The following is a 24,669-nucleotide window of genomic DNA, read 5'->3' as shown; positions in this document are numbered from 1 at the left end:
TTTCATTTCCCATGATTAGTACCTTTCACACTTCACCAATAAAGGCCTTACCTTTACCAAATGAATTGAGAAAGCTACCCATTTCTCCAATAGGGTTCTATGAATTGGTCCCAAAACTTCCTCTCTTTTTATGTTATTTTACATTATTCAACTTGTCCACGGTGGTGTTCCATCAATATATGCATTGCCTCCTTTCTCCTTCCTTTTATAGTACCATCTTTCCGTGTCATTTTTCTCACTAAAAGCATGCAACTCAATTTTTCTATATGCTCTCACCTCCACCTCCCTTTTTTATTCTAGCAAGTCTTTTACATAATTGGAGTTAGGCACTCTAGGTTTTTCTATGAGTCATAGGTGGAGTTGGCATTTTTTTTCCCTTCAAATTTTGAAAAAATATATTGTAAAAAAAAAACTTACAAAAAATTTGGAAAACAGTCTTTTTATAGTTAGCAAACACTGATAATACAATACTTAAAATGTTATTACTCGTATAAAACATATTTCTTTCATCTTTTCCTTTTCATGTATAAATTTTTTTTAATATGATTTTAAAATTTTTAAATAAATCCCTAAATAAATTAACAAATCAGGTGGAGAATATTAATTATGATGGTTTTGGGAGTTTTTCCTTAATTGGACTTCCTTGTTTGAGAGAGTCAATGCTATCATTATATTTTTTTTTGCATATATTTTGGGTAGACATTAATTGATTGGTATTTTGACTAGACCACACATTATTGAAATGTCTCACAAGGAAAATAAAACATGCTTGAAATGTAATTTGATGATACTAACCTAAACTTTGTTGAATATTTCTTAGATAATGATAGTTAGGGTAGATATAATACAAATGTCTAAAGGTGACCTTGTGGAATTTTGAATACATCTCTTTTACTAACAATAGTGTCATCTTTTAATGTCATATTTGTCAAGACTCTTCATGCAACTAGTATATATATATATATATATATAGTATAAAAAAATTATAAATATCTATTTAAAGTATAAAAAAATATCATTAATTAACTTTTATATTTTTATTAACTAGCAATTATATACTTATAACATGAAAGTTGGGACTTTTACAAATGTTTTATTTATCAATATTAAAATAAATAAATTTAACATTATAATAAATAAAATAATTTTAATTTATTTTTATTAATTATATTTTTATTTGAGTTATTTGATTAAAAGGGTCATTGGAAACCAAATTTTGGAAATCTAACCCCCTATCCTTTTTTGACCATATATTGATAAAAATGATCTTTTTTTTTTTTCTAGGAAAAATAATTATTTCTTTTAAAACCAGCATGTAAATACTTGAAATAGTTAAAGGGCATTTATATAAAAAACGGTTTACTCTTAAAGCAAAACATGATAGAGGTTAAATTCATAAATATAAGAATTATTTTATCTCTTTTAACCAATTACTTCTTTTTTATTTATAAGTTTTAAATATTAAATTTTAAATGTAAAATATTTAAAAATCATGAGTGGATGTTGAATCACATTTTATATAGCATGTTTCATGCATAATAATACTTTATTCTTAAAAATTTAAGGATCCAACACTTAATTTTATATGATTATTTTAGGTTTATAATTATTATATATTTTAGGTTCAATTAAAATCAACAATTAGTTTAGCATTTATCTTATATTTTGAACATAAAGAGAAATTGCAACATAATCCTAAATATTATATTGACAATTATTATTTAATATTTTCCCTCATTTGCAACAAAAAATAGAATAATATACATAATTTTACTCCAATTATATATTCAAATAAAAAGAATTTAAGTTATATTTTAATATTCAAATTTAATATTATCTATAATTATCATAATTGGCATAAATAATTAAATAAATATAAATATATAAGTCTTGTGGAAATGTATGAAAATATTACCACTAAACCCTACAATGTCACAAACCCAATAATTCATTATAATTCTATTATAAAAATAAGACTTATGGATGGAGAAGATAAAATATTAATCACATGAAAATGTCTCCTACCAAAAGGCACTACATAATGAGAATGACAATAAAAAATAGAAAATAAAAATAAAATAAATAAATGAGAATATTTTTTTAAATATAAAATAAAAAGAAAATGAATTTTAAATGATGGATAGATAATCATTTGTGTTTCATCATGTTTTAAAGTGCTTATTTTTTTATAGAAAAATATTTTGGTGAGTTTGTTTTATTTTATTTTATATATTTTTTTCAAAATAAATATTATAAATTGATTATCTTATAAAATTTATTAGCTTAAAAATTAATCAATTATGCATTCACACTAATTCAAAATTTTAAAATAATTATAGCTATTATAATAATAAAAAATTATAAAAAGTAATTTTATTTTGTTTATTTATCTGTCATGTTTAATTTTTAGGGTTCTAAAATGACAATAATGATAATTTTATAATTTAGGAGATAAATTAAAGAATTAAATGGTTAAACGAGATGAAATAATTATCTTATTTGTAAATTTAACCCTTTTCATGTTTTTGTTTGAAAGTAATTCATTTTTGACATAAGTGCCCTTAACTATTTCAATTATTTACATGTATGTTTTTCAAAAAAATAGTTATTTTTATGCGAAAAATAAGGTCACTTTTGTTAAAATGAGGTAAAAAAAAGGATGAAGAGTTAAATTTTCAAAATTGGGTTTTTAATGATTTTTTTAATCAAATAACCTAAAGAATTGATTAGTTAAAAGAGATGAATAATCCCCGTATTTGTAAATTTAACAATTTTTATGTTTTTGTTTTAAAAGTAACTCATTTTTTACATAAATGTCCTTAACTATTTCAAGTATTTATGTGTGTTCTAAAAGAACATGTTATTTAAAAAAAAAGAAAAAAAAAGGTATTTTTGTCAAAATGAGACCAAAAAAGATGAAGAGTTAAATTTCAAAAATTGGGTTTTTAATGACCCTCTTAATCAAATAACCGAATTAATTGGTTAAAAGGGATAAAATAATTCTCATATTTATAAATTTAACCATTGTCATGTTTTTATTTAAAAAGTTAACTTATTTTTAATATAAATACCCTTAACTGGAATTTTTTTTTTTAAAAAAATGAGGGCATTTTTGTTAAAATGAAACAAAAAAAAAAAAGGATGAATAGTTAAAATTTCAAAATTGGGTGTTTTTAATCAAATAACCCTAAAATAAAATAGGGATATTTCTCCATGGAATTATGACATAATTATTAATATAAATTATTTTAGCAAACCCCAAATGGTTTCCAATTGAGATTTTTGATGGATGTGGCAAATTTATTAGAATTTAAAAAAAAAAAATTTGTATGATCCAAATATATTAGAAATTATCAAAAATAAATTTAATTAATACCTATTTCTAATTAACATGAATAAAGGGTGGTGTGAAAATAAAATTATTCAAGGAATAAAGACAGCTAGATACAATGAAAATCTATTAATTTCATAAGATTTTAAACTTAGGGCTTAAAAAGGTTAAAATCTCATATGCCAAAATAAGAAAATAAAATTAAGAAGAAAAATAGAAAAGGAAAGAAAACAATGGAGAGAGAGAAAAAAGGAAAGAAAGAGGAAGGAAAGAAGGAAGGATGGAAATCAAATGCTCTGACACAAAGCAATAGGCCAACCGCCCAGGCCTCTACGTCCATCTGTAGAGGTCACGGAAGTCCTCATTCTATATAGACTTTGGGTCGCGATAATCTGAACAGTGCCCAAAATTAACCATATAAAATTACACATCTCTTCCTCTATCTCCCGAGTCTTTTCTTTTCTTTTTGTTTTTGTGTCTCTCGACTGTTCTTGCAAATCCCTTAGCTGATTCTCTAGAATTCCTGCTTCCCAAAAATTCGCGGAAAATCACATTCGTTTCTTGTTTAGGAAAAGGATAGAGGAAGGACTCATATGCAAAGGAGGGGCCTTTTACATACATGGCCAGCTTCTGAGTTGTTCAGCTTGAACTCCGTGGCTCGGGTTGGTATTTTTCGTTGGCAATATCTACACATTGGATTGATTTTGATCCATTTTGCTATCTGGGTTTTGTTTTTTCTGTTGTTTTCTTTTCTGGGTATTGGTTATTTTGTTGTTTGATTCTTTCTTTTCTTGAGTGGGTTGCTTGGCAACACAGCATTAGATCCAAAGAAGCGTTAATGACAGATTTGTTGGCCCTTTTATGTAGCTTTCCTCTGTGCGGATTCGACTCTTCTGGGTCTGCTGTTTTTCTTGATGTTTTCTCTGCGGATGATTCTTGTTTTTGTTAATGCTTCTATAATGGTAGATGTTATGTGGATCAAAATATTCTATTTTTGTTATGCAGTGACCGTGGAAAATGTTGTTTTGGATCTATTGATACAATTTTGCCACTTATGTCAAAGTTTGATGTAATTGTGAAAATGATGTGATGACAAAGTTCACTTATATTTCTTGAATAAATGGTTGTACACGTCACATATCCAATTTGGGATTTAATGTTATGAATTGGATGGCGTGAATGTGGTTCTGACTTCTGAGTCTTCAGATATTGACTAACTCATTTCTAAAGATTTTGTAGTGCTGGAGAAATATAATGAGGCTAAACCTGGATTAATTTCCTTCATTTTATCCTGGGAAATCCTACTAGCTTTTTGGCAAACCTTCAACTTGCAGAATATGAGTTTTTATTTTTTTATTTTTTGTGATGCTTGCTTTTCTTAGAATCCAATAGTTCTGCATCAGTAGTCACTAGTCTTCTTAAACTTTTTCTGTATTTATCCAAGTTTTATCACCTTTTGGGAAAAAAATGTATGCTTTTGCTTCCTTGCAAGATAAAAGATGGGTGATTATGGTAGGAGAATTTTATTGAAAATATTAGAATTAATTAAATGATTTATAGCATCTAATTTTTAAATTTTGTATGGTTAATAAATTATTTATGGCATGTATATTTCCATTTGTCAATTTCATCGTTAAGTCAGATTGAGATCATTAACTTTTGAGAGTTGTACTAATTTGATTTATAAGAATTGTGAAAAAACGAAATGAATATTCATGGTGAAAATAGACACAATGAAGTTTGTGCTCCTGTCTGAGTTCTTTTCAAGTTCAAGTCATGTCATGCATCAAATGTGGCTGAAAAATTCATCTAAAGCCTTGAATTTGGTTATTTGTAACCAAGATGTGATCATAGTTGATTTACACTGTTGTGGCAGTTTCCTATCATCCAGACTCTGAAGGATCTTATTTCTTAAATTCTTACACAAGAACTAAATTACAATTTTTTATTTTTTATTTTTTTGGGGGAAAAATTGCCTCTTGATTAGCTGAAAATATAAAGGCTTAGCTAATTTTCTTAAAGTAGAAGTTGGCTTCCTGCCTCTGGTAGCTATAGCGTGTGAGAAGGTTTTATTGAAACTTCATGCACTTCCATCATTTATGTAAACATTAGTCAACCTTTGTTTTTGTTGTTGTTTTGGCATCCAATGAGAATTGCATGACTCCATTGTCTTGTATATAATAAGTCAGTTGCTTTTTTCATAACACTTGATGGGTATAATTTTTATTTTTGAGTGCTTGTTTAAATTGAGACCATCTAGGATTCCAATAGATGACCTTATTTCTGTATAATTAATTTTTTTTGAGATGACATCATTTAGGATACTAAGAGATGATCCAGATTTTCTTATTATTATTAGTATTAGTATTGTTGTTGTTGTCGTTGTCATTATTATTATTATTAGCATCATCATCATCATCATGTCTCTGTCTTACATGGGCAACTTGTGTGGAGAAACACAACATTTAAGAAAAACGATATACCTCATTTGATTGGATATCATATTACACCTTAAATTGGAGTCCATTAATTTGTAACAATGCACATCAGGAGCCTATTAAAAAAAATGCATAGCACCAGGAGCTTTTGCTTCTGATGGGCACATGTAAGTTGATTTACATGTCCACTGATTTTAATTGTAAGTTGTTTACCTCTTAGACTTTTATAATGTCTTATATTTTAGTTGTTTCACTAATTGCATAGGGATTTCATTTTCTGAGTAGTTTATTTCTGTGCAGTCACCGTTTCTTTCCGTCAGGAGACAGTGTATTTTTAATGGCTCAAGATACTTCTGGTGCCGAATCACCTCAGCCGAGGCCAGGTCTCTTAAAAGATCAAGTTCGATTGGTTAGGCGAAAGAACTCTGATCGCTATGAGATTGTCCCAATCCAAGATCGTCTGTCATTTGAGAAGGGTTTTTTCATAGTTATCCGTGCATGCCAATTGCTAGCCCAAAATAATGATGGAATAATATTGGTAGGTTTAGCAGGTCCCTCTGGGGCTGGGAAGACTGTTTTTACTGAAAAGATACTCAACTTTATGCCCAGCATTGCTGTCATATCAATGGACAACTACAATGATGCTAGCCGAATTGTTGATGGCAACTTTGATGGTAAATCTTGTTTTCTCTCATCCTGTTTTTTCTTGAAGCTGTTAACACAAGTCTTGATGGAATTTTTAACAGGATAGGTTTCAAATAAGTATTTGTTTTAAATCATTCAAAATTCTTTGAGCAAGAGTTAAACCCCTAGTGATTGAATTTAAATATGATGATGTAGATATGATTTGAATGCAGTAGCAAGGTAGCCAAAATGCTATTCTCACCATGTGATGCTCAAGTATGCTGTTCTTAGAAGTAACACAATTTGTGTAACTGTGTCAAATTTGTCAGGAAACAAATGGGTTTCAGTTACATCAATCCATGGTAGGGTGCAAAAGCCTTTTCAATTGGATTTCTGCTTATGTTAGGTCTATGATTCTTCAGGTTGGTTTGAGTTTTCAATATTTGGTATGTAGGATACTTAAAGATGGTTAAGGGGTTTGTGCAAGGATAGAAGAATAATGCCGTCTGGATTAACAATAGCGGTGGTTGGTTTTAGTTTTCAGTATTAGTATGTAGGAGGCTTGGAGATGATTAATCAATTTGAACCAGGATACAAGAGCAATGCATCTGGATTCACAATAGTGGTGTTAGAGTTGAGATTATGGTTAGGCGGTTACTGGTGCATCAGTAGGATTGGGATAAAGTTAAGGCTTGATGGTTTTCTAATTTTAAAGCTTCTCATCCTAAAAGATCCTCTTATTCAACACCTTCCAAATGCACCACAATACACAAAGTGGTTCCATGAGCAAAGCAAGCCTACTCACAAACTTCCATCCCCAACTTCCTAAACATTTTATGAAGATAGTAGATAAGGAAGTGCAAAACTTCTCAACTAAGGAACTGAGCAATAAAAAATGATGAACTATCTTCCCATCATTCATAAACATAAAATACCAATTCAACACAATTTTCCAAATTTGACTAGTTGGTTGATCATCATATCATGCCCTTCACTGCTGCCCATATATAAAGAAAGCCACCTCTGAAGGAGCTCTGGAACACCAAACCTATAGACCAACCCAATTCATGTAGTATGACTTTGTATAGAATTCCTTTTTTTTTTTGTTGATGTCCATCTATCCTTATTCTTTCCATCCCTCCATATCCTCATCCGGGTGGCTTTCTTCAAAAGATTAATAAATAAAATAAAATAAAAAGTGAAAATCATCTACTAATTCCTGCTCCTGTACAGTTTTAATAAATCTTGGCTCTTGTTTCTCTCTTCCTCTCTTCATCCCTAATAGTCTCCACCCTGCACCTTTTTATTTTCTGCATTACTGAAAAATCTGGGTGTTCATTCTTCACAATCAAATCTGCATAGCACAGATAATATTAAAAAAGAGCCCTCCAAGTTTTCCCAACAAACAACTGAGACGTGTCTAAAGAAATCCCCTCACCTCTTCCTAATTCCTTTCCATAAACCAACCTATGCAGCTCAACTTACCACTTTACCTTCCCTTGACTTCCTCACAACAATGCTCCTCCAAAAACTTTCCTCCCTCTTAAACTTTCAACTGTGCCCCAGGTAAAGCTTCATTGTTGGGAACCTTCTGTGCCCAACTCCCCTTCTCTTATAGGGGAAAAAAATGTGTTCCATTACATAAGATGGTATTTCCTCCCCTACCCTTACCTAATTACAACCTTTTCTAGCATCATCTTTCTTTATTGTGAATTTGGTAATTACCTTTTTGCTGAAATTAGAGCAAATTATTTATTTATTTATTTTATTGCTTAAAGTAGTTTGTTAAATTACTGGTCATTTGCAACAGACTTATTGTTGGATATAAAAGGCATGATGCTTATGCCTCACCTGAAGAAAGAACCAGAACTTTCTTATCTGCATTTTTACTTCCAAATTGCATCAAATAGATGGCCCTGGGTTCAGTCATGGGAAAAAGAATCTGTTTCAAGCTCAAAATATCTAGTAGTCTTCAGTCCATATATAGAGTTTAAACTAATTATGATCAAATCAAAGTCAAATCTTTTAGGTACGCATTTTATTAAGATTGGCAATTTGGGCTGGAATTTCAACTTCTCTGCCATCCTCTTCTAAGCATCTAATTAATGAATGAATTTATTGATTGTTCCATTTCATAAATGTCCTGTATATGTCCATCTGATTTCATGAAAATGTGTCCTGTATATATCCATGTGATTCCATGAAAATCTAACTTACTAGTACTATCTTGTTTGTCTTGGGAGAAGTGAGAATGTGCCTACCAGATAAACCTGATGAAGTACAATATTCATAGATTCTTCCAGATGATGTTTTTGAAAATTCTTTCATGGTGTTAGCATAAAAATAGTGAGCCATTCATCAAAATAGTTAATGATTTAAATTTAAATCATAGCACATGGTGTGACTCTACTGGTCCTAATATGATTTTTCTTCTAAAACCAGATCCCCGTTTGACAGACTATGATACATTGCTCCAGAATGTCCATGATCTGAAGGCTGGAAAGCAGGTTCAGATTCCAATTTATGATTTCAAGTCTAGCTCCCGCACAGGATACAGGTTGAATACCTCTCCATCTAATACCTCTTTGTAATTCTTTTAGAAAGCTATTGGGGATTAAATCATCTCAGGGTTGCAAAAGGAACAACGAACCCAAAAGGGAAATTTAAAGGGAAGATTAGGGCCCCTGCTTAATGAATGTAACCTAAAATTTGAACTTTTCTGCCACTAAGTATTTAATATGATAATGTACTCAGTGTTATGTCTATTGGCCATGAAAAAGTAGCGAATGGTGAATGATTTTATAGTCTTCAAAACTATACTCAGGGAGCATAGTTTCTCATTTATGTGAGGGTAGCAAGCCAACCTTTTTCATTGCTCAAGAGCCATGTCATTTTCTTTCTTTGATAAATTTCTCTATTTTTAATTCATATCTTGTATGGCTTTTAAGTTTTATCTTTCTGTATACTTGTTTTCTGTTCCTTTAAAACTGTAATTTGCTTCTTTTTTCCCCCTATTTGTTTTTTTTTTTTAAATTTTTTTATGGTCAACTTTTTTATTTACCTTTCTGCGCATTTGTTTAAACTTTTTTTTTCCCAAAAAGAAACTAATATTGACTTTCAGTGCCTGTCACTCATCCATTTGCACCTGATAGTTTCAAAATTTTTATGCTTGTAATGGTAACAGGACACTTGAAGTCCCAAGCTCCCGTATTGTGATCATTGAGGGTATCCATGCTTTGAGTGAAAAGATGCGACCTTTATTGGACCTCCGGGTATCTGTAACAGGTGGAATTCACTTTGATCTTGTCAAACGGGTTTTGAGGGACATACAACGTGCTGGGCAAGAACCAGAAGAAATCATTCAACAAATATCTGAAACGGTTCTTTCACTTACCCTCTGCTAAATACGCCCCTTAAGAATTTTGACTGGATTTTGCTTTTCAAGAATTTCTCAACTACATTCTTTTAAACAGGTATATCCAATGTACAAGGCTTTTATTGAGCCAGATCTCGGAACAGCACATATAAAAATCACCAATAAGTTCAACCCATTCACTGGATTTCAGAGTCCCACTTATATTTTGAAGGTCAGTGCCCAATTATTTTCTTACTGGTCACCATAATAACCAAAAGTTTCTTTGGTCTGGAGCTATATCTTTGTCCATGTCACTGAGTGGTAACTATAATTGTAGTCTGCGAGGAATGTGACAGTGGATCAAATCAAGGCTGTCATCACTGAAGAACATGCAGAAACTATGGAGGAAGTCTATGATATTTATCTTCTACCCCCTGGTGAAGATCCTGAATCTTGCCAATCATATTTAAGGATGCGGAATAAAGATGGAAAATACAGTCTCATGTTTGAGGTGAGCCGCTTCAAATTTGAATCTCTTTGTTGACAGTTTTAAAGGTCCTGAGATTTATATGTATTACTGCTGCTCTTACATGATTACAATGTTTGCTGAAACACATATGATGTCAGGTGCTTGTTAACTAACACAAAAATTGGATGCATACATGCATATGAAAATATTACATTAAGTGAAGAGGAATACATTGGGAAATTTTAAAAAACTAAATATGTATCATTTGTGATTTACATCTGCAAAATCTGGTAACTTTGAACATGAAAATTTAAATGCACTCTTAATAGGGCAATTCATCATGGGTGTTTTTGTGGAAAACTGGATATGACTTTGAAGCATTCTTTGTTGTGAATTTGCTTTAAGTATATCTCTCTTAGTGAATTCCTTATATAGTTATTTATTTATTTATTTTCATGAGAAGAGAAACTTTACTGTGAGATGGAAGTGAGAGATTACAAAGAGAAGCAAGAAATGACCTCATAATAGAAAGAAACCTAGAAGATGGAAAAAAGAAAACACAGTTGTATGATAAACCACTGTGGGTTTTAGTGGTTGACTAGATACATATCTGTGAAGAAGTCCCTTAGCAAGATGATCTCATCATAATTGGCAGACTGGCCAACCTAAGGGAAAGAACATCCCAGTGGAATCATAAAGACTATATTTGCATGATGATTTACTTTCAAATATCCTTACCAATTATGTTCTTGTGGTACCAGCCACAAGAACATGTTGACTAGTACCATGATTGAGCTGGAGAGACTTCCTCTTTTTCCTTGTTAAGGTCATGAAGAATTTCCGAAAGCTCATCTTTGATGGAGATCAATGCTCCTTGGTTGAAATGGGGCACATTTTATTTATCATCTCCATCATCTTCTTTATGAGTTTGTGCTATATGCTTTGATTTAACTAATCACAAACATATGTAAGATACCAATAAATGATGCATGATTGCCTACATTAATGCATCAAATGCATTGGTTCTGTGGGAAATTGAAAAATCAGGTAAAATAATTAATTGAGCATCCTGTTAACAGGTCAAACTAGTCTCTCAAACAGTGTAATTTTCTGACTAGTACTTTTGAGGATGGAGTATCCTGAAATCCAGCTTTTCTCTTTGAAAATTTCAAGGTTGAATCCATTTGTCATGGCATTCCCTATATGTTATGGATATGATCATATACAAATCATAGGCATATTTTCCATTACAGTAAATTATTACAATATGGGACTCAGGGTATGGTGCAGAGAATTACTATATGAGAAATGGGAACACTATTCTAGGCAGTTGTAATCACAGATCAAAGGTGTTGATGTTGAATATATCTCAACTGTCCAAATGAAAATTGATATGGAAAATTTTGGAAAGAGGTTGTGTAGATTATTGTTACCGAAACATGAAAGCTTAAAATAACACTTTAGAAATGTTTGTACAAACAATAATGCACCTATCATATTAATAACATTTTTAAAGGAATGCATGCATGATGTGTGATGGTGTAAATTGAAACTGTATGTGCTGATGAATATGCATAGTTATATATTATAAAAGGAGCCAAGATTTGAATGCTAAATTTTTTTGTACAAATGATTTAACACAGCAGAGGAAGAAAGATAAAAAGCAAGTCAATGTACATTACCACATCATAAGAAATATAGAAATATCTAAGCATCGATAATATAGTGACCATATTAAAAGCTTCGGAGATGTTATCATATATAGATGTAAGATATGCCCCCTAGTGTCTATATCTAGGACCTTGGAAACATGGAAATGTTGGAGATAGTTTTGAATTTATATTCAGTGGTTCTAATCTTGTGAATTTGTGAATTTCCTCATCTTAGAAAAAGAGGGAACAGGCTGGAAGATTTCTTGTAAGGTCAACTTTTTGATTTGCCTGGATGATAAAGATAACTACTGTTTATGGCTGTTTTATATTTTTAGAGTCAGGGTTAGCCTATCGAGCGTCTTCATGCATTATTAACACCTTGTCTTTGTCTGGTTTGTTAACTTCCTAAGGTCATTTTAGTCCATGAGAAATACGCGAGACTTGCCCAATCTGATCAGTTGGTTCTCATTTCAGGAATGGGTTACTGATAATCCATTTGTTATATCACCAAGAATAACTTTTGAAGTCAGTGTGCGGCTTCTTGGTGGGCTAATGGCCTTGGGGTACACAATAGCAACTATCCTGAAAAGAAACAGCCATGCATTTTCTGATGACAGGGTGTGTGTGAAAATTGATTGGTTGGAACAGCTAAACCGTCAATATATTCAGGTATTACTGAATATTTTTGCTACTTTCATTTATGATAGAGATTACACTGATTATTTTCCATATAGATTGGCAGTTTTCATGTTTCTAAACCTTTTAAGGTGCACCTGCTGATCTTATCATTCTTCATGATTAATTTCAAATTTGGTTGCCCTGTTTTTTCCCATGAAATGGGGAGCAATGCTGAATGAATAATTAAGCTAACAAGAATACCCTTTGCTTTTAGTCATGTCCAACAAGTTGTGTTAAGATTTTGGCTTCACCACCAATCTTTCACGCTTAGAGTTGGAAAAGCAATGCTTAAAAGAGAAAACTATATATGGTAGTAGCTGGATAAATGCTCCTAGATATACCAACAATGTTTCTCCTGTTAAACAGATTGAATGGTAAGTACTATTTGTTGATATTAGTAATTCCTATAGAAAATTGCTGATAATAATCTATTACTCTTATCAAATGAAGAGGCCAATTTCTCTCTCCTTGCTGTACTTGTGAAATGATATAAATACCCTCTTTTGCTGTTATGGTGTGTGTGTAGTAGCAGTAGTAGTAAGTACACAAAATAATGGACCCTACAAACAACCTCCTGTTAGGTTATCAACTTCTTTGGAAAATAACCTTGCAATTTCTCTCAATTTCTTCTCATTTAATTTCACGTTTTATAATCTTATGCACTAGCACATAAATCATCTAGTCTGTATAATCAAAGCAGCAGTTTGCTAATTGAAGGTGACAAAAAACTGTTTGTTTCAGTGCATACAAATTATGGATACTTTGTAAATTATCTTCACTAAAAGGATCACCATCAGTTGACAAACAAGTATACTATATTAGTATGTATGTATATATATGGTGGGTTCGTTTGTTTAAAAATATTAGTATTGTACCAAAGAATACCTCATATTGCCTTGTATGCTCTACTAATACACATCATGGTAACAAGGAAAAAATTTGTTTTATTTGAGATTTTATATGTATTGAAGTTATTGTTATTTATATTGAGATATTTTTCTACTTATCTATCTATTTGTTATTTATATTGGGACTTGAACTTTGAACCTTCTATATCCGCACACCTACTCCTTACCACTTAAGCCAAGCCTCAAAGGTCAAGTTAATGGTAATTTGGTTATGCTTTTTCATTATTTGGACTATTAGTGGTTTGGTTATGAGCTTTTTTCTTGTTAGGATTTAGTTGACACTTATTTGGTGATAGAAAAATTCCTTTTTATTTATTTATTTATTTATTTTTATGAGTTTTTGGTTTGAACTATGTTGTACAATCAATTTTCCTAAAAGTTTAAGCTATTAGACTCTGGATCCACAATGTATATCATACTTTCTAGCACTCTCCCTTGCATGTGGCCCCATGTTTGTATGTGGAAAGATAGACAAAGCCACAAACAAACCCTTTAGGCTTGAACCTAGGCTCAATAAATTAGGAAATAAACTTGCGGTGAGGTTCAAACTTATGATCTTATGTTAAACAGGGCTTTCATACTATGTTGAATAATAAATTTGCCTAAAAGCTTAAATTATTCGGGTTTGGACCCACAATGTATATCATGCTCCGCTAGGTGTTTAGAAACTCTCAATTTTGGAGTAGTTTGGTCCTAGTTGCTAACCAAAATCCTTAAATGAGATGCTTTATGCTAAAATGAGATGAGATTTTATGATAAATAAATTTTAAGAATTTAACTTGCTTTAGAGGCATGACCGTGGATTGCCTAGTTTCTTTGCTGTAGTTTTCCGCCTTGCTGTGCATGCTTTTTACACACAGTGAACAACTTTTTTCTTTATTTTTTGGACTAAACCCATTGTCATAATCTTAAGTCTCCTAAACTTTTTACTCAACATATCGAAGCCCCAATTAATTGCTGTCCATAAATTCTAACAACCTCCTTTACATCATTTCAGAAACTTATTACTTTTAAATGGTCCCATCTCCTATCTATATTCCATTTAGAAGACAGTTAAAAATATAGAGCCAAATGTGTCAAGAGAGGTATTGGATGATTAGGGCTCAACTGCAGCAGACATTTTGAGGTCTTTTTTTCATCTGTTCCACAAGGGGAATTCTGTTGGCTTGAAGGCTGAAGGTTTGAATTACTCAGCTTTTCCAAGAGATTCTGAGATCCTCTTTCTTATGTTGCTTGAGGCTGAAGGTTTGGATTGGGCCCTGTTCCCTTGGAAAACACCAAATGGATGGAGAGACCATCTGGTAAGATATTTTCAAATTTATTGTGAGAAGGACTACAGCTTTATTATCTATTTATGACTTCTTTTCAAAATTGTTGGGGTATTATTAAGCAAGACATTCTGTCAAAACTTTCATTCTAATGAGGTTGTACACAACCTGCACAGCAGCTCTTCCTTCATTCCCTTTGTTCCAACCAAAAAAAAGAAAAATCCAATTTCTAATGTTCTTCAAGATTTCTGACTAGTCTGGTCACTAGTCTTTATAGGTCATTATTAAGGTGTCATTCAAATGCTTAGAAGAAGTTTCTTAAGTAACCCCTAGGGGAACCTGTTCTGGGGCAGGAAAATTCTCATTGTGTTTAGCTAAAGAAACTTTAGATGAGAACATCTGTGCCAAGGAAGAGGAAGAGATCTTTAAAGTGGACTTTGAGACTGCTTATGATTATTTGGATTATATTCTGGGTAGAAAAGGCTTTGGGAATAGATAGTGCAGGTGGGCCTTTGGTAGCTTATTCTTCATACATAATGCATTTTCATCAATGGGAAGGCTAGATGTCAGACTAATGCTTCTCCAAGGCTTATCAAGGATCTTTTATCGACCAAGTTAAGATAAACTCTCTGATCCTATTCCACAATAGAAGAAATGTTCTCCGACTTTAAGGTCATTTCTATATTGTTGGAATAGCTTCTGCTCTAAGGACCAAACTCTACAGAGTGCTCTATCCAGAATCGATGTTTGATTAGCACACTTTGAAACTAGCTTGCGTTACGGCTTGCAAGACTAGTGAATGTCTTCTGAAAGACCTGGGACATTCCTTTGGGAGAAAATCCTAAAGGTCTTTGTGTTTGGAGTCTTGCTATCATCAAAGTGGCTTAGGGGTTGGTAGGAAGCCTGTGTACCTCAACGAGGATCACTTTGGTATAAACAGGCCTGGCTCACCTACTTCCCTTCTGTCTATGCTATCCTCATTCTCATTAGCATCACCTCTACAAATGAGAAGTTATGGATTGATTTCTTTTGGTCTAAGAGACATTTTGAGAGATTGGTGGCCATGTATGAACCTAAGTATGAGGGGCAGTTTGGTCTTGTCAGAGTGGGTTGTTTTAAAGAATAGTACTTCCTTTGGTAAACTGCTTTGGAAAATTCCTTCTGGTATTCTTTCATTAAAAATAATCTGGTTTGAGAAATACTGGTTGGGTTGCCATATTCTTATTTGGCATTCTCACATTGTCCTTGGGAAGTCAGGGGTCAGGGCTATTGCCAATTCCACACCCTGTTTGATGCTTCAATACATCATGGTGAGAACCTCTATCCATATAGTGGTTAGGTTTTTAGTAGTGTGTAATGTGCAGTTTCGTGTGGTACTTTGTGGATTTTGCTTTCCTATTGGATTTTTCTTTCCTTCTTTTAAAAAATTGTTTCCTTATGGAAAGCAGGAGAGAAGCCCTATGTGGTTCTCCCTGTGCTTCTTTTAATAACTTTTTTAATATAGTACTCCAGCATTTATCCAGCAGTGGCTTCAGTGGTTTACCATCTGATATTTGGTGATTAAATGACTCTTTGTTCAGTATTGGTGTTTCTATAACTTAAATTTTATTTTAAGTAGTTTTTATCTATCGCCACATACTAATCTAAAGTTCTTGCTGATTTGATGTTTGAAAAAAGGTGCAAGGAAAAGACCGTTTGGTGGTAAAATGTGTTGGGGAGCAGCTCCAGTTGGAAGGTTCATATAGTCCTCGTACTTACATAGAACAAATTCAGCTCGAAAAGCTTGTAAATGAAGTTATGGTAGGGCAGCCTCCAAAATTTATGATGCCTTATCCTACGTTGGTAATCCTGATCTGATCATTCCACAGGCATTGCCAGATGATTTGAAGACAAAGCTTAGTATAGATGAGGATATGGTTTCCAGCCCCAAAGAGGCTCTTTCTCGATTCTCTGCAGACAGTGTTGCTATGAGAAATAAGCACTTCAAGAGGTAATACACACACTCACATGCATATATTACTGTCACTGCCTTGCATTAAGCATTCTGTCAGAATTCATTTATTACCTGAAGCATATAACTAAAATTTTAATTTCTTATTACTAGTTTCTTTTCACACCCCTGCTGGTTTATATCATATTTTTCTATGATGATGTCATGCCACTTTCTTGGCAATGTTCTCAATAACCCTATGAAATCACATTGTTCTCTATGCCAATGAAGATTATAGAGATGTTTCCTTCTCTAATTGATCGCATAATCAGGAAGATAGCACGGAAAGAAGGTCCCTTTTGGGGAAGCCAATGTGGTTTTCAGAAATCCTCTTCTCTTGATCTTACCTTTGTTTAATCTTGCTCTCTATTGGTTTTCTAGTTTACTTATAAAGTTCAATGACAGATGAACTTTGGTTCTATAATGATATTGTGATGAGTTAATTTTGTCAATTGCACATCTGCCATTTTTATTTTCTCGAAAAAAGAATTGAATAACTTGGCTAATGATGCCAAAACTAGTGTCTCATGAAAAACCACATGCCTATTGGGATACCATTTGAACCCAAAGTAATTCTTTTCGATATCCTTGCTAAATTTTCTATCTTTAGGTATAGTAATCTAAAATAATGATCTTTCTCAATTCTGAATTTCATTCATCTTGAGTGATGGTTGGATGTTTTTGGAGCATCTCATTCGGTACATTTTAAAGATCCCCACCACACCCCCCCCCCCCCCCCCCCCCCCCCCCCCCCCCAAAAAAAAAAAAAAGAAAAAAGGGAAAAAAAAGCATACTAATGATTCAAATGTCATGAGTTGATTGTGCTAATACCATGACTTGTGGCATGTTTACTTTTTAAGTGAACCATCAATTTTTGGCTGTCATCTACATTGTTCTGTTTTTGAAAGAGATGTGCACATTCCTATCTTGTGTAAAAGATGTTCACATCTCTATTGAAGTTGTAGGACAAGAACTGATGTCTATTTGACAAATTCACCCATACAAACTGTACATGAAATATGTTCAAGCCCATAGTTTTTGTAGTTTCTTTTTTAATGATAGTTTGTTGCTTCCTTAAGGTGCTAGTGGCTTTGTCAAACTAAGATTGTTTTTTATATGATTTATTTATTATTATTTCTTTTATAGTGGTATGTCGCACTCATATTCAACCCATCGAGACAAGAATCTGTCTAATCATACTGGATTTTCCGTCAGCAACCGAAAGTTTGATGACAGACCCACAGAATTACCAGCAATGCTAGCAAACAAGGTGATTTATTCATTTGTCAAGAAATTAAGTTACTAATTTCTTTGGCTTTTTATGTTGCCTTCTTGGTATAATGCTGTAGCAAGGTTTTTACTCATTGATCCGTGTTATGTTTAGGGAGCCATTACTCAGCTGTCAGAACAAATTTCATCACTAAATGATAGGATGGATGAATTTACAAGTCAGATTGAAGAGCTGAATTCCAAGTTAACCATGAAGAAAGTTTCTGCAAGCCAACAAAACTTGGCTTTTCAGGCTGAAGCAAACAATGGCTCTGCTCCTACTTTCTTCATCCCTGGCATAGGCAATGGTTCCTTGACTGGAACCATGATGCACAAATCCTCATCTTCCTCCCAGTTGGCTAAGGAGCTTCCTTTAATGGAAGAGGTATGATATCATGCCTGCCATCTTTATTACCTCATATTTTCTGCTTATCATTTATCTGTTTGAATCCCTATATCTTTATATATTTGAAAGGGCTAACTTCTGCACAGTATTAAATGGGTTTTACATGTCAAACTGCTGGCCATGCAAGCACATATATTGCAATGTTCACTGTTATCATGTTGAAGTATGTCACAAACAAATTAATTAGATAAATAGACAATTTCTGACTTAGCAAGCCCAAAGTGAAGAACTAGATATATTAACGAGGTTGGAAGATAAAAAGGTGGCGAACAGGGACCAAGTTCCATTTGAAACAATGAAGTTGAAGGCAAAAGGGCAACAAAGAGGATTGATGAAACTATGATTTTAGTGGGTGGGGGTGTCCAATTGATATGATTTTAGAGTTTATGACCACCCAAATCCAATCTCAGAAATGAATATTAATGCAGTAGCTTTTTATGCACATTTGAATCTATGTGTATGTATAGGCAGGCAGTGATGGTTACCTTGTATTTGTTTATGTGGTTCATTCACAGATGCTTTGATTGATGAGGTGTGTGTATGAACTAACTATGATGCAGATACTAGGAATTGCACGGAGTCAACGGCAAGTGATGCATCAGTTGGACAATATTAGCAGTCTTGTGCGGGAGGACATAGGAGGAGGGAGATCAGAGGGAGGAAGAAGAGAGAGGAAAAGCATAATGCTTGACATTGAACCCACTAGAGTTCCTCTGATATTGGCACTGGCAGTTGGTGGCTTGGGTATATTCTTGTTTAAAGCATTTCTACCCAGAAACTGAATATGAAAAACGAAAGAGTGGCTGGTTTGGGATCCCACCCAAGTATTTTGCAATACACCACCCTTCTGCTCGGGAACACACAGTCAAGTATGCTTTAGGGTTGATGGACACATAATAGACCCTACTTTGTTTTAGGGATGAGGCCAGTAAACCCAAAAAAAAAAAAAAGAAAGAAAAGAGAAAAGAAAAGCTCTTTCAAGCTTGGTCTCGGAGGTTTGCAAACGAAGGGATGTTTTAGCAAATTTTGTATTTGTTGTGGGGTTCCCCATATTCATGTCACTTGGGAGAAAGGGTTTTCGTCTGCTAGCTTCCTACCTTCTCAAAGTTTCCTTACAGTTATTATATTTCAATTTTCAATATTTTCCTCCTTGCCCATCATTTTGCAGATGCAAAGCCTCTTACATAAGTTCAAATAGAGATTTTATAAAAATAGAAAATAAGAAAATGTATTTTTCTGATTTTTACATTATTTTTTTTAATAAATTATTCAAATAGTTTAAAATCTGTACCTTTACGAAGATTCAAAGCCTACATCTAATATGGCTAGAATCAATTTTGAATTGATATTTTTAAAGTCAAATTTCTCAAATATCTTTGAAATATTGTTGTCAGATTCTTTTATTTATTTATTTATTTTTATTTTAAAGAGATGTTTACATAATTTTTCCTAATTTTAAAATAAGGAGTTAATAGCGATTTCAAATTTGTTTCAATTAGTACCTATATAATATAAGATTAATTTCATCAACACCTAAAATTATTTTCATTTACGCCTTAATCAATCATTGGTTTCAAATTTAGTCTATTAGAACCCATATAATATATATCATAGTTTAAAGAATAAAATTAAAAATGGAACAAATTTATAAGGGTGACAATGGAAGGAATGAAAATCAAGGCATATAGTATCCTGTGGCATTGCCTTACATGGATGAACATTCTTTCTAGGCTTCTAGCAGATGTGATATATGGATGTATTTTTTTTTTTCTTTTTAAAGTAGATGTTTAAAAAAGCGAAGGCAAGTGCTTTAGAAGTAATGATCTCTCGTCTGTCTTACTTTCCGTATGCAAACGTTGTCAGAAGAAACCCTTAGCAGTTGGTTCCAACTTTCAAGTAGGGCCTTTGCAGCTTAGTATCAGATTCTTCTTTACACAAGGGAAGCTGGTGATTCCTCATTTTCTGCATTTTGGTTTCTTCCTTTTCTACCACACAGCATATTTTCGTTTTCAATGATATGTTCCCTTTTGAGGATGGATGAAAGAGTAGTATCAAACATGTGGGTTTTCATCATTTCTTCTCTCGTTGGGTTTGCATGTACAAGCTTTGTGGGTTTCTTTCTTTGTTCTATTCTGCCTTTTCTGTGTTGCAACTTGTAATATACATACTGTGCTTTCGGGCTTCGATCTTCTCTATTTTTAGGGTTTGTATATTTATCATGTTCTTAGTCAACAAGCATGAAACAACCTCACCTCTGGTTACGTTCATATGGTTTGGTTTAGGTTGGTTTTTGACTAATCCTACAACCCAACTGAGTTGGTGGTTTTAATGACCCTAACTCCGGCTGCAATTTAGGTGGGTTGGTCGGGTTGACGACTAACCTAAGTCTAATTCGAATTAAGAAATAATCAAGTAGAACTCAACCCGAACCAAACTCTAACTTGAGGTCAACCCAAGCCTAACCCAACTTCATTTTTCTAAACTCGGATTGAATTCAAGTTGTTCTTAGACTCAGATTGGTAGGGTTAGAGTCGGATTGACGGGGTTATATAATTCAAAATCTATCTACAATATTATTTCAATGTATTTACATGAAAATTTAAATAATAAATAGTTCAAAATTTCAAGATAGCAACAAAAGAATAAACATAAATTTATATATTTTCTAAAATAATGAAAAATATAATATAATTTGATATTTAAAAAAATAAAAAATAAAATGAATATTATTATATAGGATAAGATGCATTATAAATATTATAAAAACATTAAATGGAGTTTGGGATAGGCTTGGGTTATCCGAACCTTAACTCAAGCCTAACCCAAATTGAGCTTGTTGAAAAACCTAATCTAAGCCCAACCCAAATATTGAAAATGATTGTCCAAATCCTTCCAAACATTGAGTTGGGTTTGGGTTGGATCGGGTTGACCTGCCCAAGTTGCACCTAACCCTAACCAAACCAAACCAAACCAAACCCATTTGAATGTTGAATCAAATTGGTTTGGTCAGTTGGTCAGTTCGGTTCATCCTGATTAGGCCAAAATTGGGCCTATACATTTTCTCCTTATATTTATCAAAACCCAATGATTAATGTTATCACACTATGTTCGAGAATAAAAATAAAAATTAGAAAAAAGAGAAAAGTAAATTATGAGAGTGGAGGGGTAGCTTCCTTTTTAGTAGCAAAGCAGAAGTTAAAGTTATAATGTTTAAAGGGTAATATTGATATTGTAAAAATTTTCTTAAATATAAAAAAAATCTAAAATGGAGCCTCTACAAGAAATTATATTTTCTTATTAATTTTTTGTTTAAATATTAAACTCTTTGAATAAAATTAATCAAATTAGAATAGAAGCTTTTATTGAGCTTAAAAAAGAGTTTTTGACTTCTCATAAGTCAAATATGCGAGTAAAGGAAAAATGTGAAAATGATTGTTTCTTGTGAGATCAAATTGATTAGGATTTCTGAATCAAAGCATTTGTTGTTCTTGTATGAAAGTGATGAACATCTATTTCTATGGATGTTTTTTATTTTGGTAAATTTTATTTTCTTCTGCTTGCTGCTACTAAAAGGATTTTGAAGGTTTTGAGAGAGGGGTCTGGGAGTGATGCCAACAGATAAGAATAGGAGATTTAAGCTACATAGCTTCAAAGATGTAAAATGTGCCAGACTCCTTCCTGTAACCATCACTGGCTTGAAAATAATGCTAAGTTTAGGGCAAGATTTGGTTTTTTGCCTATCATACAAAACTTGGCAGTATGGCCAAGTTAGAGATTGGGTGTGGGGGGCAACCACCAAGAGCCTCGTGTATGGGTGAATCAAGGGCCATTTCACAATTGGATTGGAGTTGTAAAATGAAGGATAGTTCTACCCTGCAAGTTTGTATGAGGTTTCAGAACTTTCTTTGGGTCCTACCCTTTTCAAATATTGCATAGTTTTAGCGGTCTTGTCAAGTATTTGACTATTTTAAGCAAAGACATTCTCATTGGAAGAACATGAAATGTTCCAAATTCTTGCTCATTTACCTGGAATATAAGATGATTAGGAACCAATTCTGAGAAAGTCAAACTTCAACTTGTATAATTTTTTTTTCCCTTGTTGTATTTCAAATTTGTTTCTTATTGTTAGTACCCTGTTTGATTGCTGAGAGAGAAGTAAGAGGAGATTAGCTGATGGGACTCTTAGAACTAGGAAAAACAAAACAAGGTTTTCTATTTTCAGGAGAGTAAGTTGCCTGAAAAATTCACTGGCTTTGAGTTTGGCTAGACACTTCCCTAATTTGATACTTTTATTTCTTTACTGCTATTCGTTTTGATTTTCAGGATATTGGCGATAACGAGACTATCATAAAAAATGAAGAGAATTCCTGGTGCAGCAGATAGGATCAGTAAACTGCCAAGCAACATAATAGACGACATTTTAGTACGCTTGCCTATACATGATGCAGTGAGGACAAGTATCTTGTCAAGGAAATGGAGGTACAAATGGTTAACTCTTCCACAACTTGTATTTGAAGATTCATTCAGTGAACAAATGACGAAGGAATTGGGTGTGTTATCTGAAGAAAAATTATTAGCAGCTGTTTATCAAGCTTTATTACTTCACAAGGGGCCCATAGTTAAGTTCAGCTTGGCAGTTCCTGAATTCGAAAGCTGTTCTTCGGTTGATCATTGGATTCATTTTCTATCATACCATGATATTCAGGAGTTCTCCCTGTCCTTTTCCACAGGTTCTGCCCATGTATTGCCTTATCATATTTTCTACTTTCTACATTTGAGGCATTTAAAACTTCGTCTTTGTCAGTTTAAGCCCCCACCTGCATTTGGAGGATTTAGTAGGCTCATCAGCCTTGAATTTATCAGCATGGACTTTGAAGCTGGACAATTTGGGACCTTCATCTCCAATTCCCCATTACTAGAACAACTGAGGGTGTTTGATGGCTCCACTTTCAATCACCTTGAAATCAGTGCTCCTAATCTCAAAATCTTCCTCTTTAGGGGTGTTTTTGAATCCATCTTATTCAAAAATACACCAGTTCTTGCAGTAGTTTCAATCGCTTTGAACAGAGCAGTGAACCAACGCCGAGGACAATGTTCTAAACCAATGAAGCTTGCTGATTCTCTACCTGCCCTTGAGAAGCTCTATGTGGGGTATAACTTTTTAAAGGTAAATAATAGCTTGGTGGTACCATTTTCAGCTTCTTACATCCTAATCTTTAGCATTTGGTTCAGTTGTTGAGAGCAGGAGACAGTGTAGCAGGGCCGCTGGGAAGGCCTTTAGAGCATCTCAAAGCTCTTCAATTTTGGAAAATGCATATGGAAGATAGGCAGGGAATGTTGGATGCTCTCCACTTAATTAAAAACTCCCCCAACTTGCAGAAACTGATAATTGTAATTGAGGTGACCTATGTACTTATCATTCCTGCTTTGGAAAAGCTTTAAGATTTTGAGCTAATTCTGTTATTCCTGTTTTCTAGCCTTCGAGGGTGGACGTTGTGGAAAATTTGGTGGGGCAAGATTTCTCAGCTTGCTGTCTGAAGAAACTTGAACAGGTGGAGCTGCATTTTATGTCTGGTATTGGGTCAGAAGTAGAGTTGATAAAGCTGGTACTGGCCAATGCACCTGGGCTTAAGAAAATGAAAATTATTCCCAGTGAAAATCTGCTTTCCCACGCCAGAGGACTCGAGATTTTGAAGAAGTTGATACAATTTCCTAGAGCTTCGCCAAAAGCAGAAATCAAATACTCAGATTCCAAGTCCTCTAGAATGCGTTACAAGGAGAACAAAGGTTATCTTTAGCAGATGTTGCTTTGGTAGATGTTTTGGTGAATGTTTCTCTCCCTTTTTGGCTTTTTGTTGTGTCTGGTGATTTATGAATGGATGTATGCTAATTATGCTTGCAATGGACCTTTTGGCTACTTAACAGGCATTAAAACTTCCTAGTTTTGTCAAGTACTTGTAGATATTTTTAATCAAAATTTGGGACAAATAATTTAGAAATTTTAGTGCATTTTATTTGGATTTTGATTGAATAGGTGAAATTTTTTATTGGAAGTGATTAAGGGATTGCAGTAAAATTTTCTTGATTAAAATTGTAATATGATGTTTAGAGATTGAACAGAAGTTTATGACTTGATTGAAGCAGTTGGACATAGAATGTAATTCATTATTGATTATTACATCTAAGATAACTAAAATGTTTATTCATGTATAATCTTAAAAAGTGGTGGAGGGCTTCACAGCAAGCAGATTTTCTTAGCCCCGAATTAAAATTAGTCAAAG

The 24,669-nt window shown here is 33.1% G+C and overlaps 2 protein-coding genes across 3 annotated transcripts; both read left to right on the top strand.

Annotated features, from left to right (window-relative positions):
• The first annotated feature begins 3,553 nt into the window (after positions 1 to 3,553).
• Positions 3,554 to 19,543, top strand: LOC100266718 (inorganic pyrophosphatase TTM2). 2 transcript variants are annotated; one of them, XM_010656011.3, is made up of 12 exons: positions 3,554 to 3,993; positions 6,070 to 6,443; positions 8,836 to 8,950; positions 9,578 to 9,773; positions 9,867 to 9,980; positions 10,086 to 10,259; positions 12,344 to 12,538; positions 16,401 to 16,523; positions 16,592 to 16,713; positions 17,929 to 17,983; positions 18,098 to 18,367; positions 18,949 to 19,543. In XM_010656011.3, the coding sequence occupies exons 2-12, from the start codon at positions 6,107 to 6,109 to the stop codon at positions 19,168 to 19,170; spliced, it is 1,923 nt and encodes a 640-aa protein (XP_010654313.1). In that variant the 5' UTR covers positions 3,554 to 3,993; positions 6,070 to 6,106; the 3' UTR covers positions 19,171 to 19,543. The 2 variants fall into 2 exon arrangements, with proteins under 2 accessions (XP_010654313.1, XP_002270620.1); XM_002270584.4 differs by having other exon boundaries at positions 17,860 to 17,983.
• A 2,266-nt stretch (positions 19,544 to 21,809) lies between these two features.
• LOC100251337 (F-box/FBD/LRR-repeat protein At1g13570) lies at positions 21,810 to 24,336 on the top strand. Its single transcript, XM_019221390.2, has 3 exons — positions 21,810 to 23,555; positions 23,621 to 23,788; positions 23,866 to 24,336. Exons 1-3 carry the CDS (start codon positions 22,743 to 22,745, stop codon positions 24,184 to 24,186), a joined length of 1,302 nt encoding a protein of 433 aa, XP_019076935.1. The 5' UTR covers positions 21,810 to 22,742; the 3' UTR covers positions 24,187 to 24,336.
• Positions 24,337 to 24,669: the final 333 nt, after the last annotated feature.

This window comes from Vitis vinifera, chromosome 1 (assembly GCF_030704535.1).
Source record: "Vitis vinifera cultivar Pinot Noir 40024 chromosome 1, ASM3070453v1".
Lineage (NCBI taxonomy): Eukaryota > Viridiplantae > Streptophyta > Magnoliopsida > Vitales > Vitaceae > Vitis > Vitis vinifera.
The sequence above is the reverse complement of the archived record's forward strand: the minus strand, read 5'-3'. Positions and strand labels throughout refer to the sequence as shown.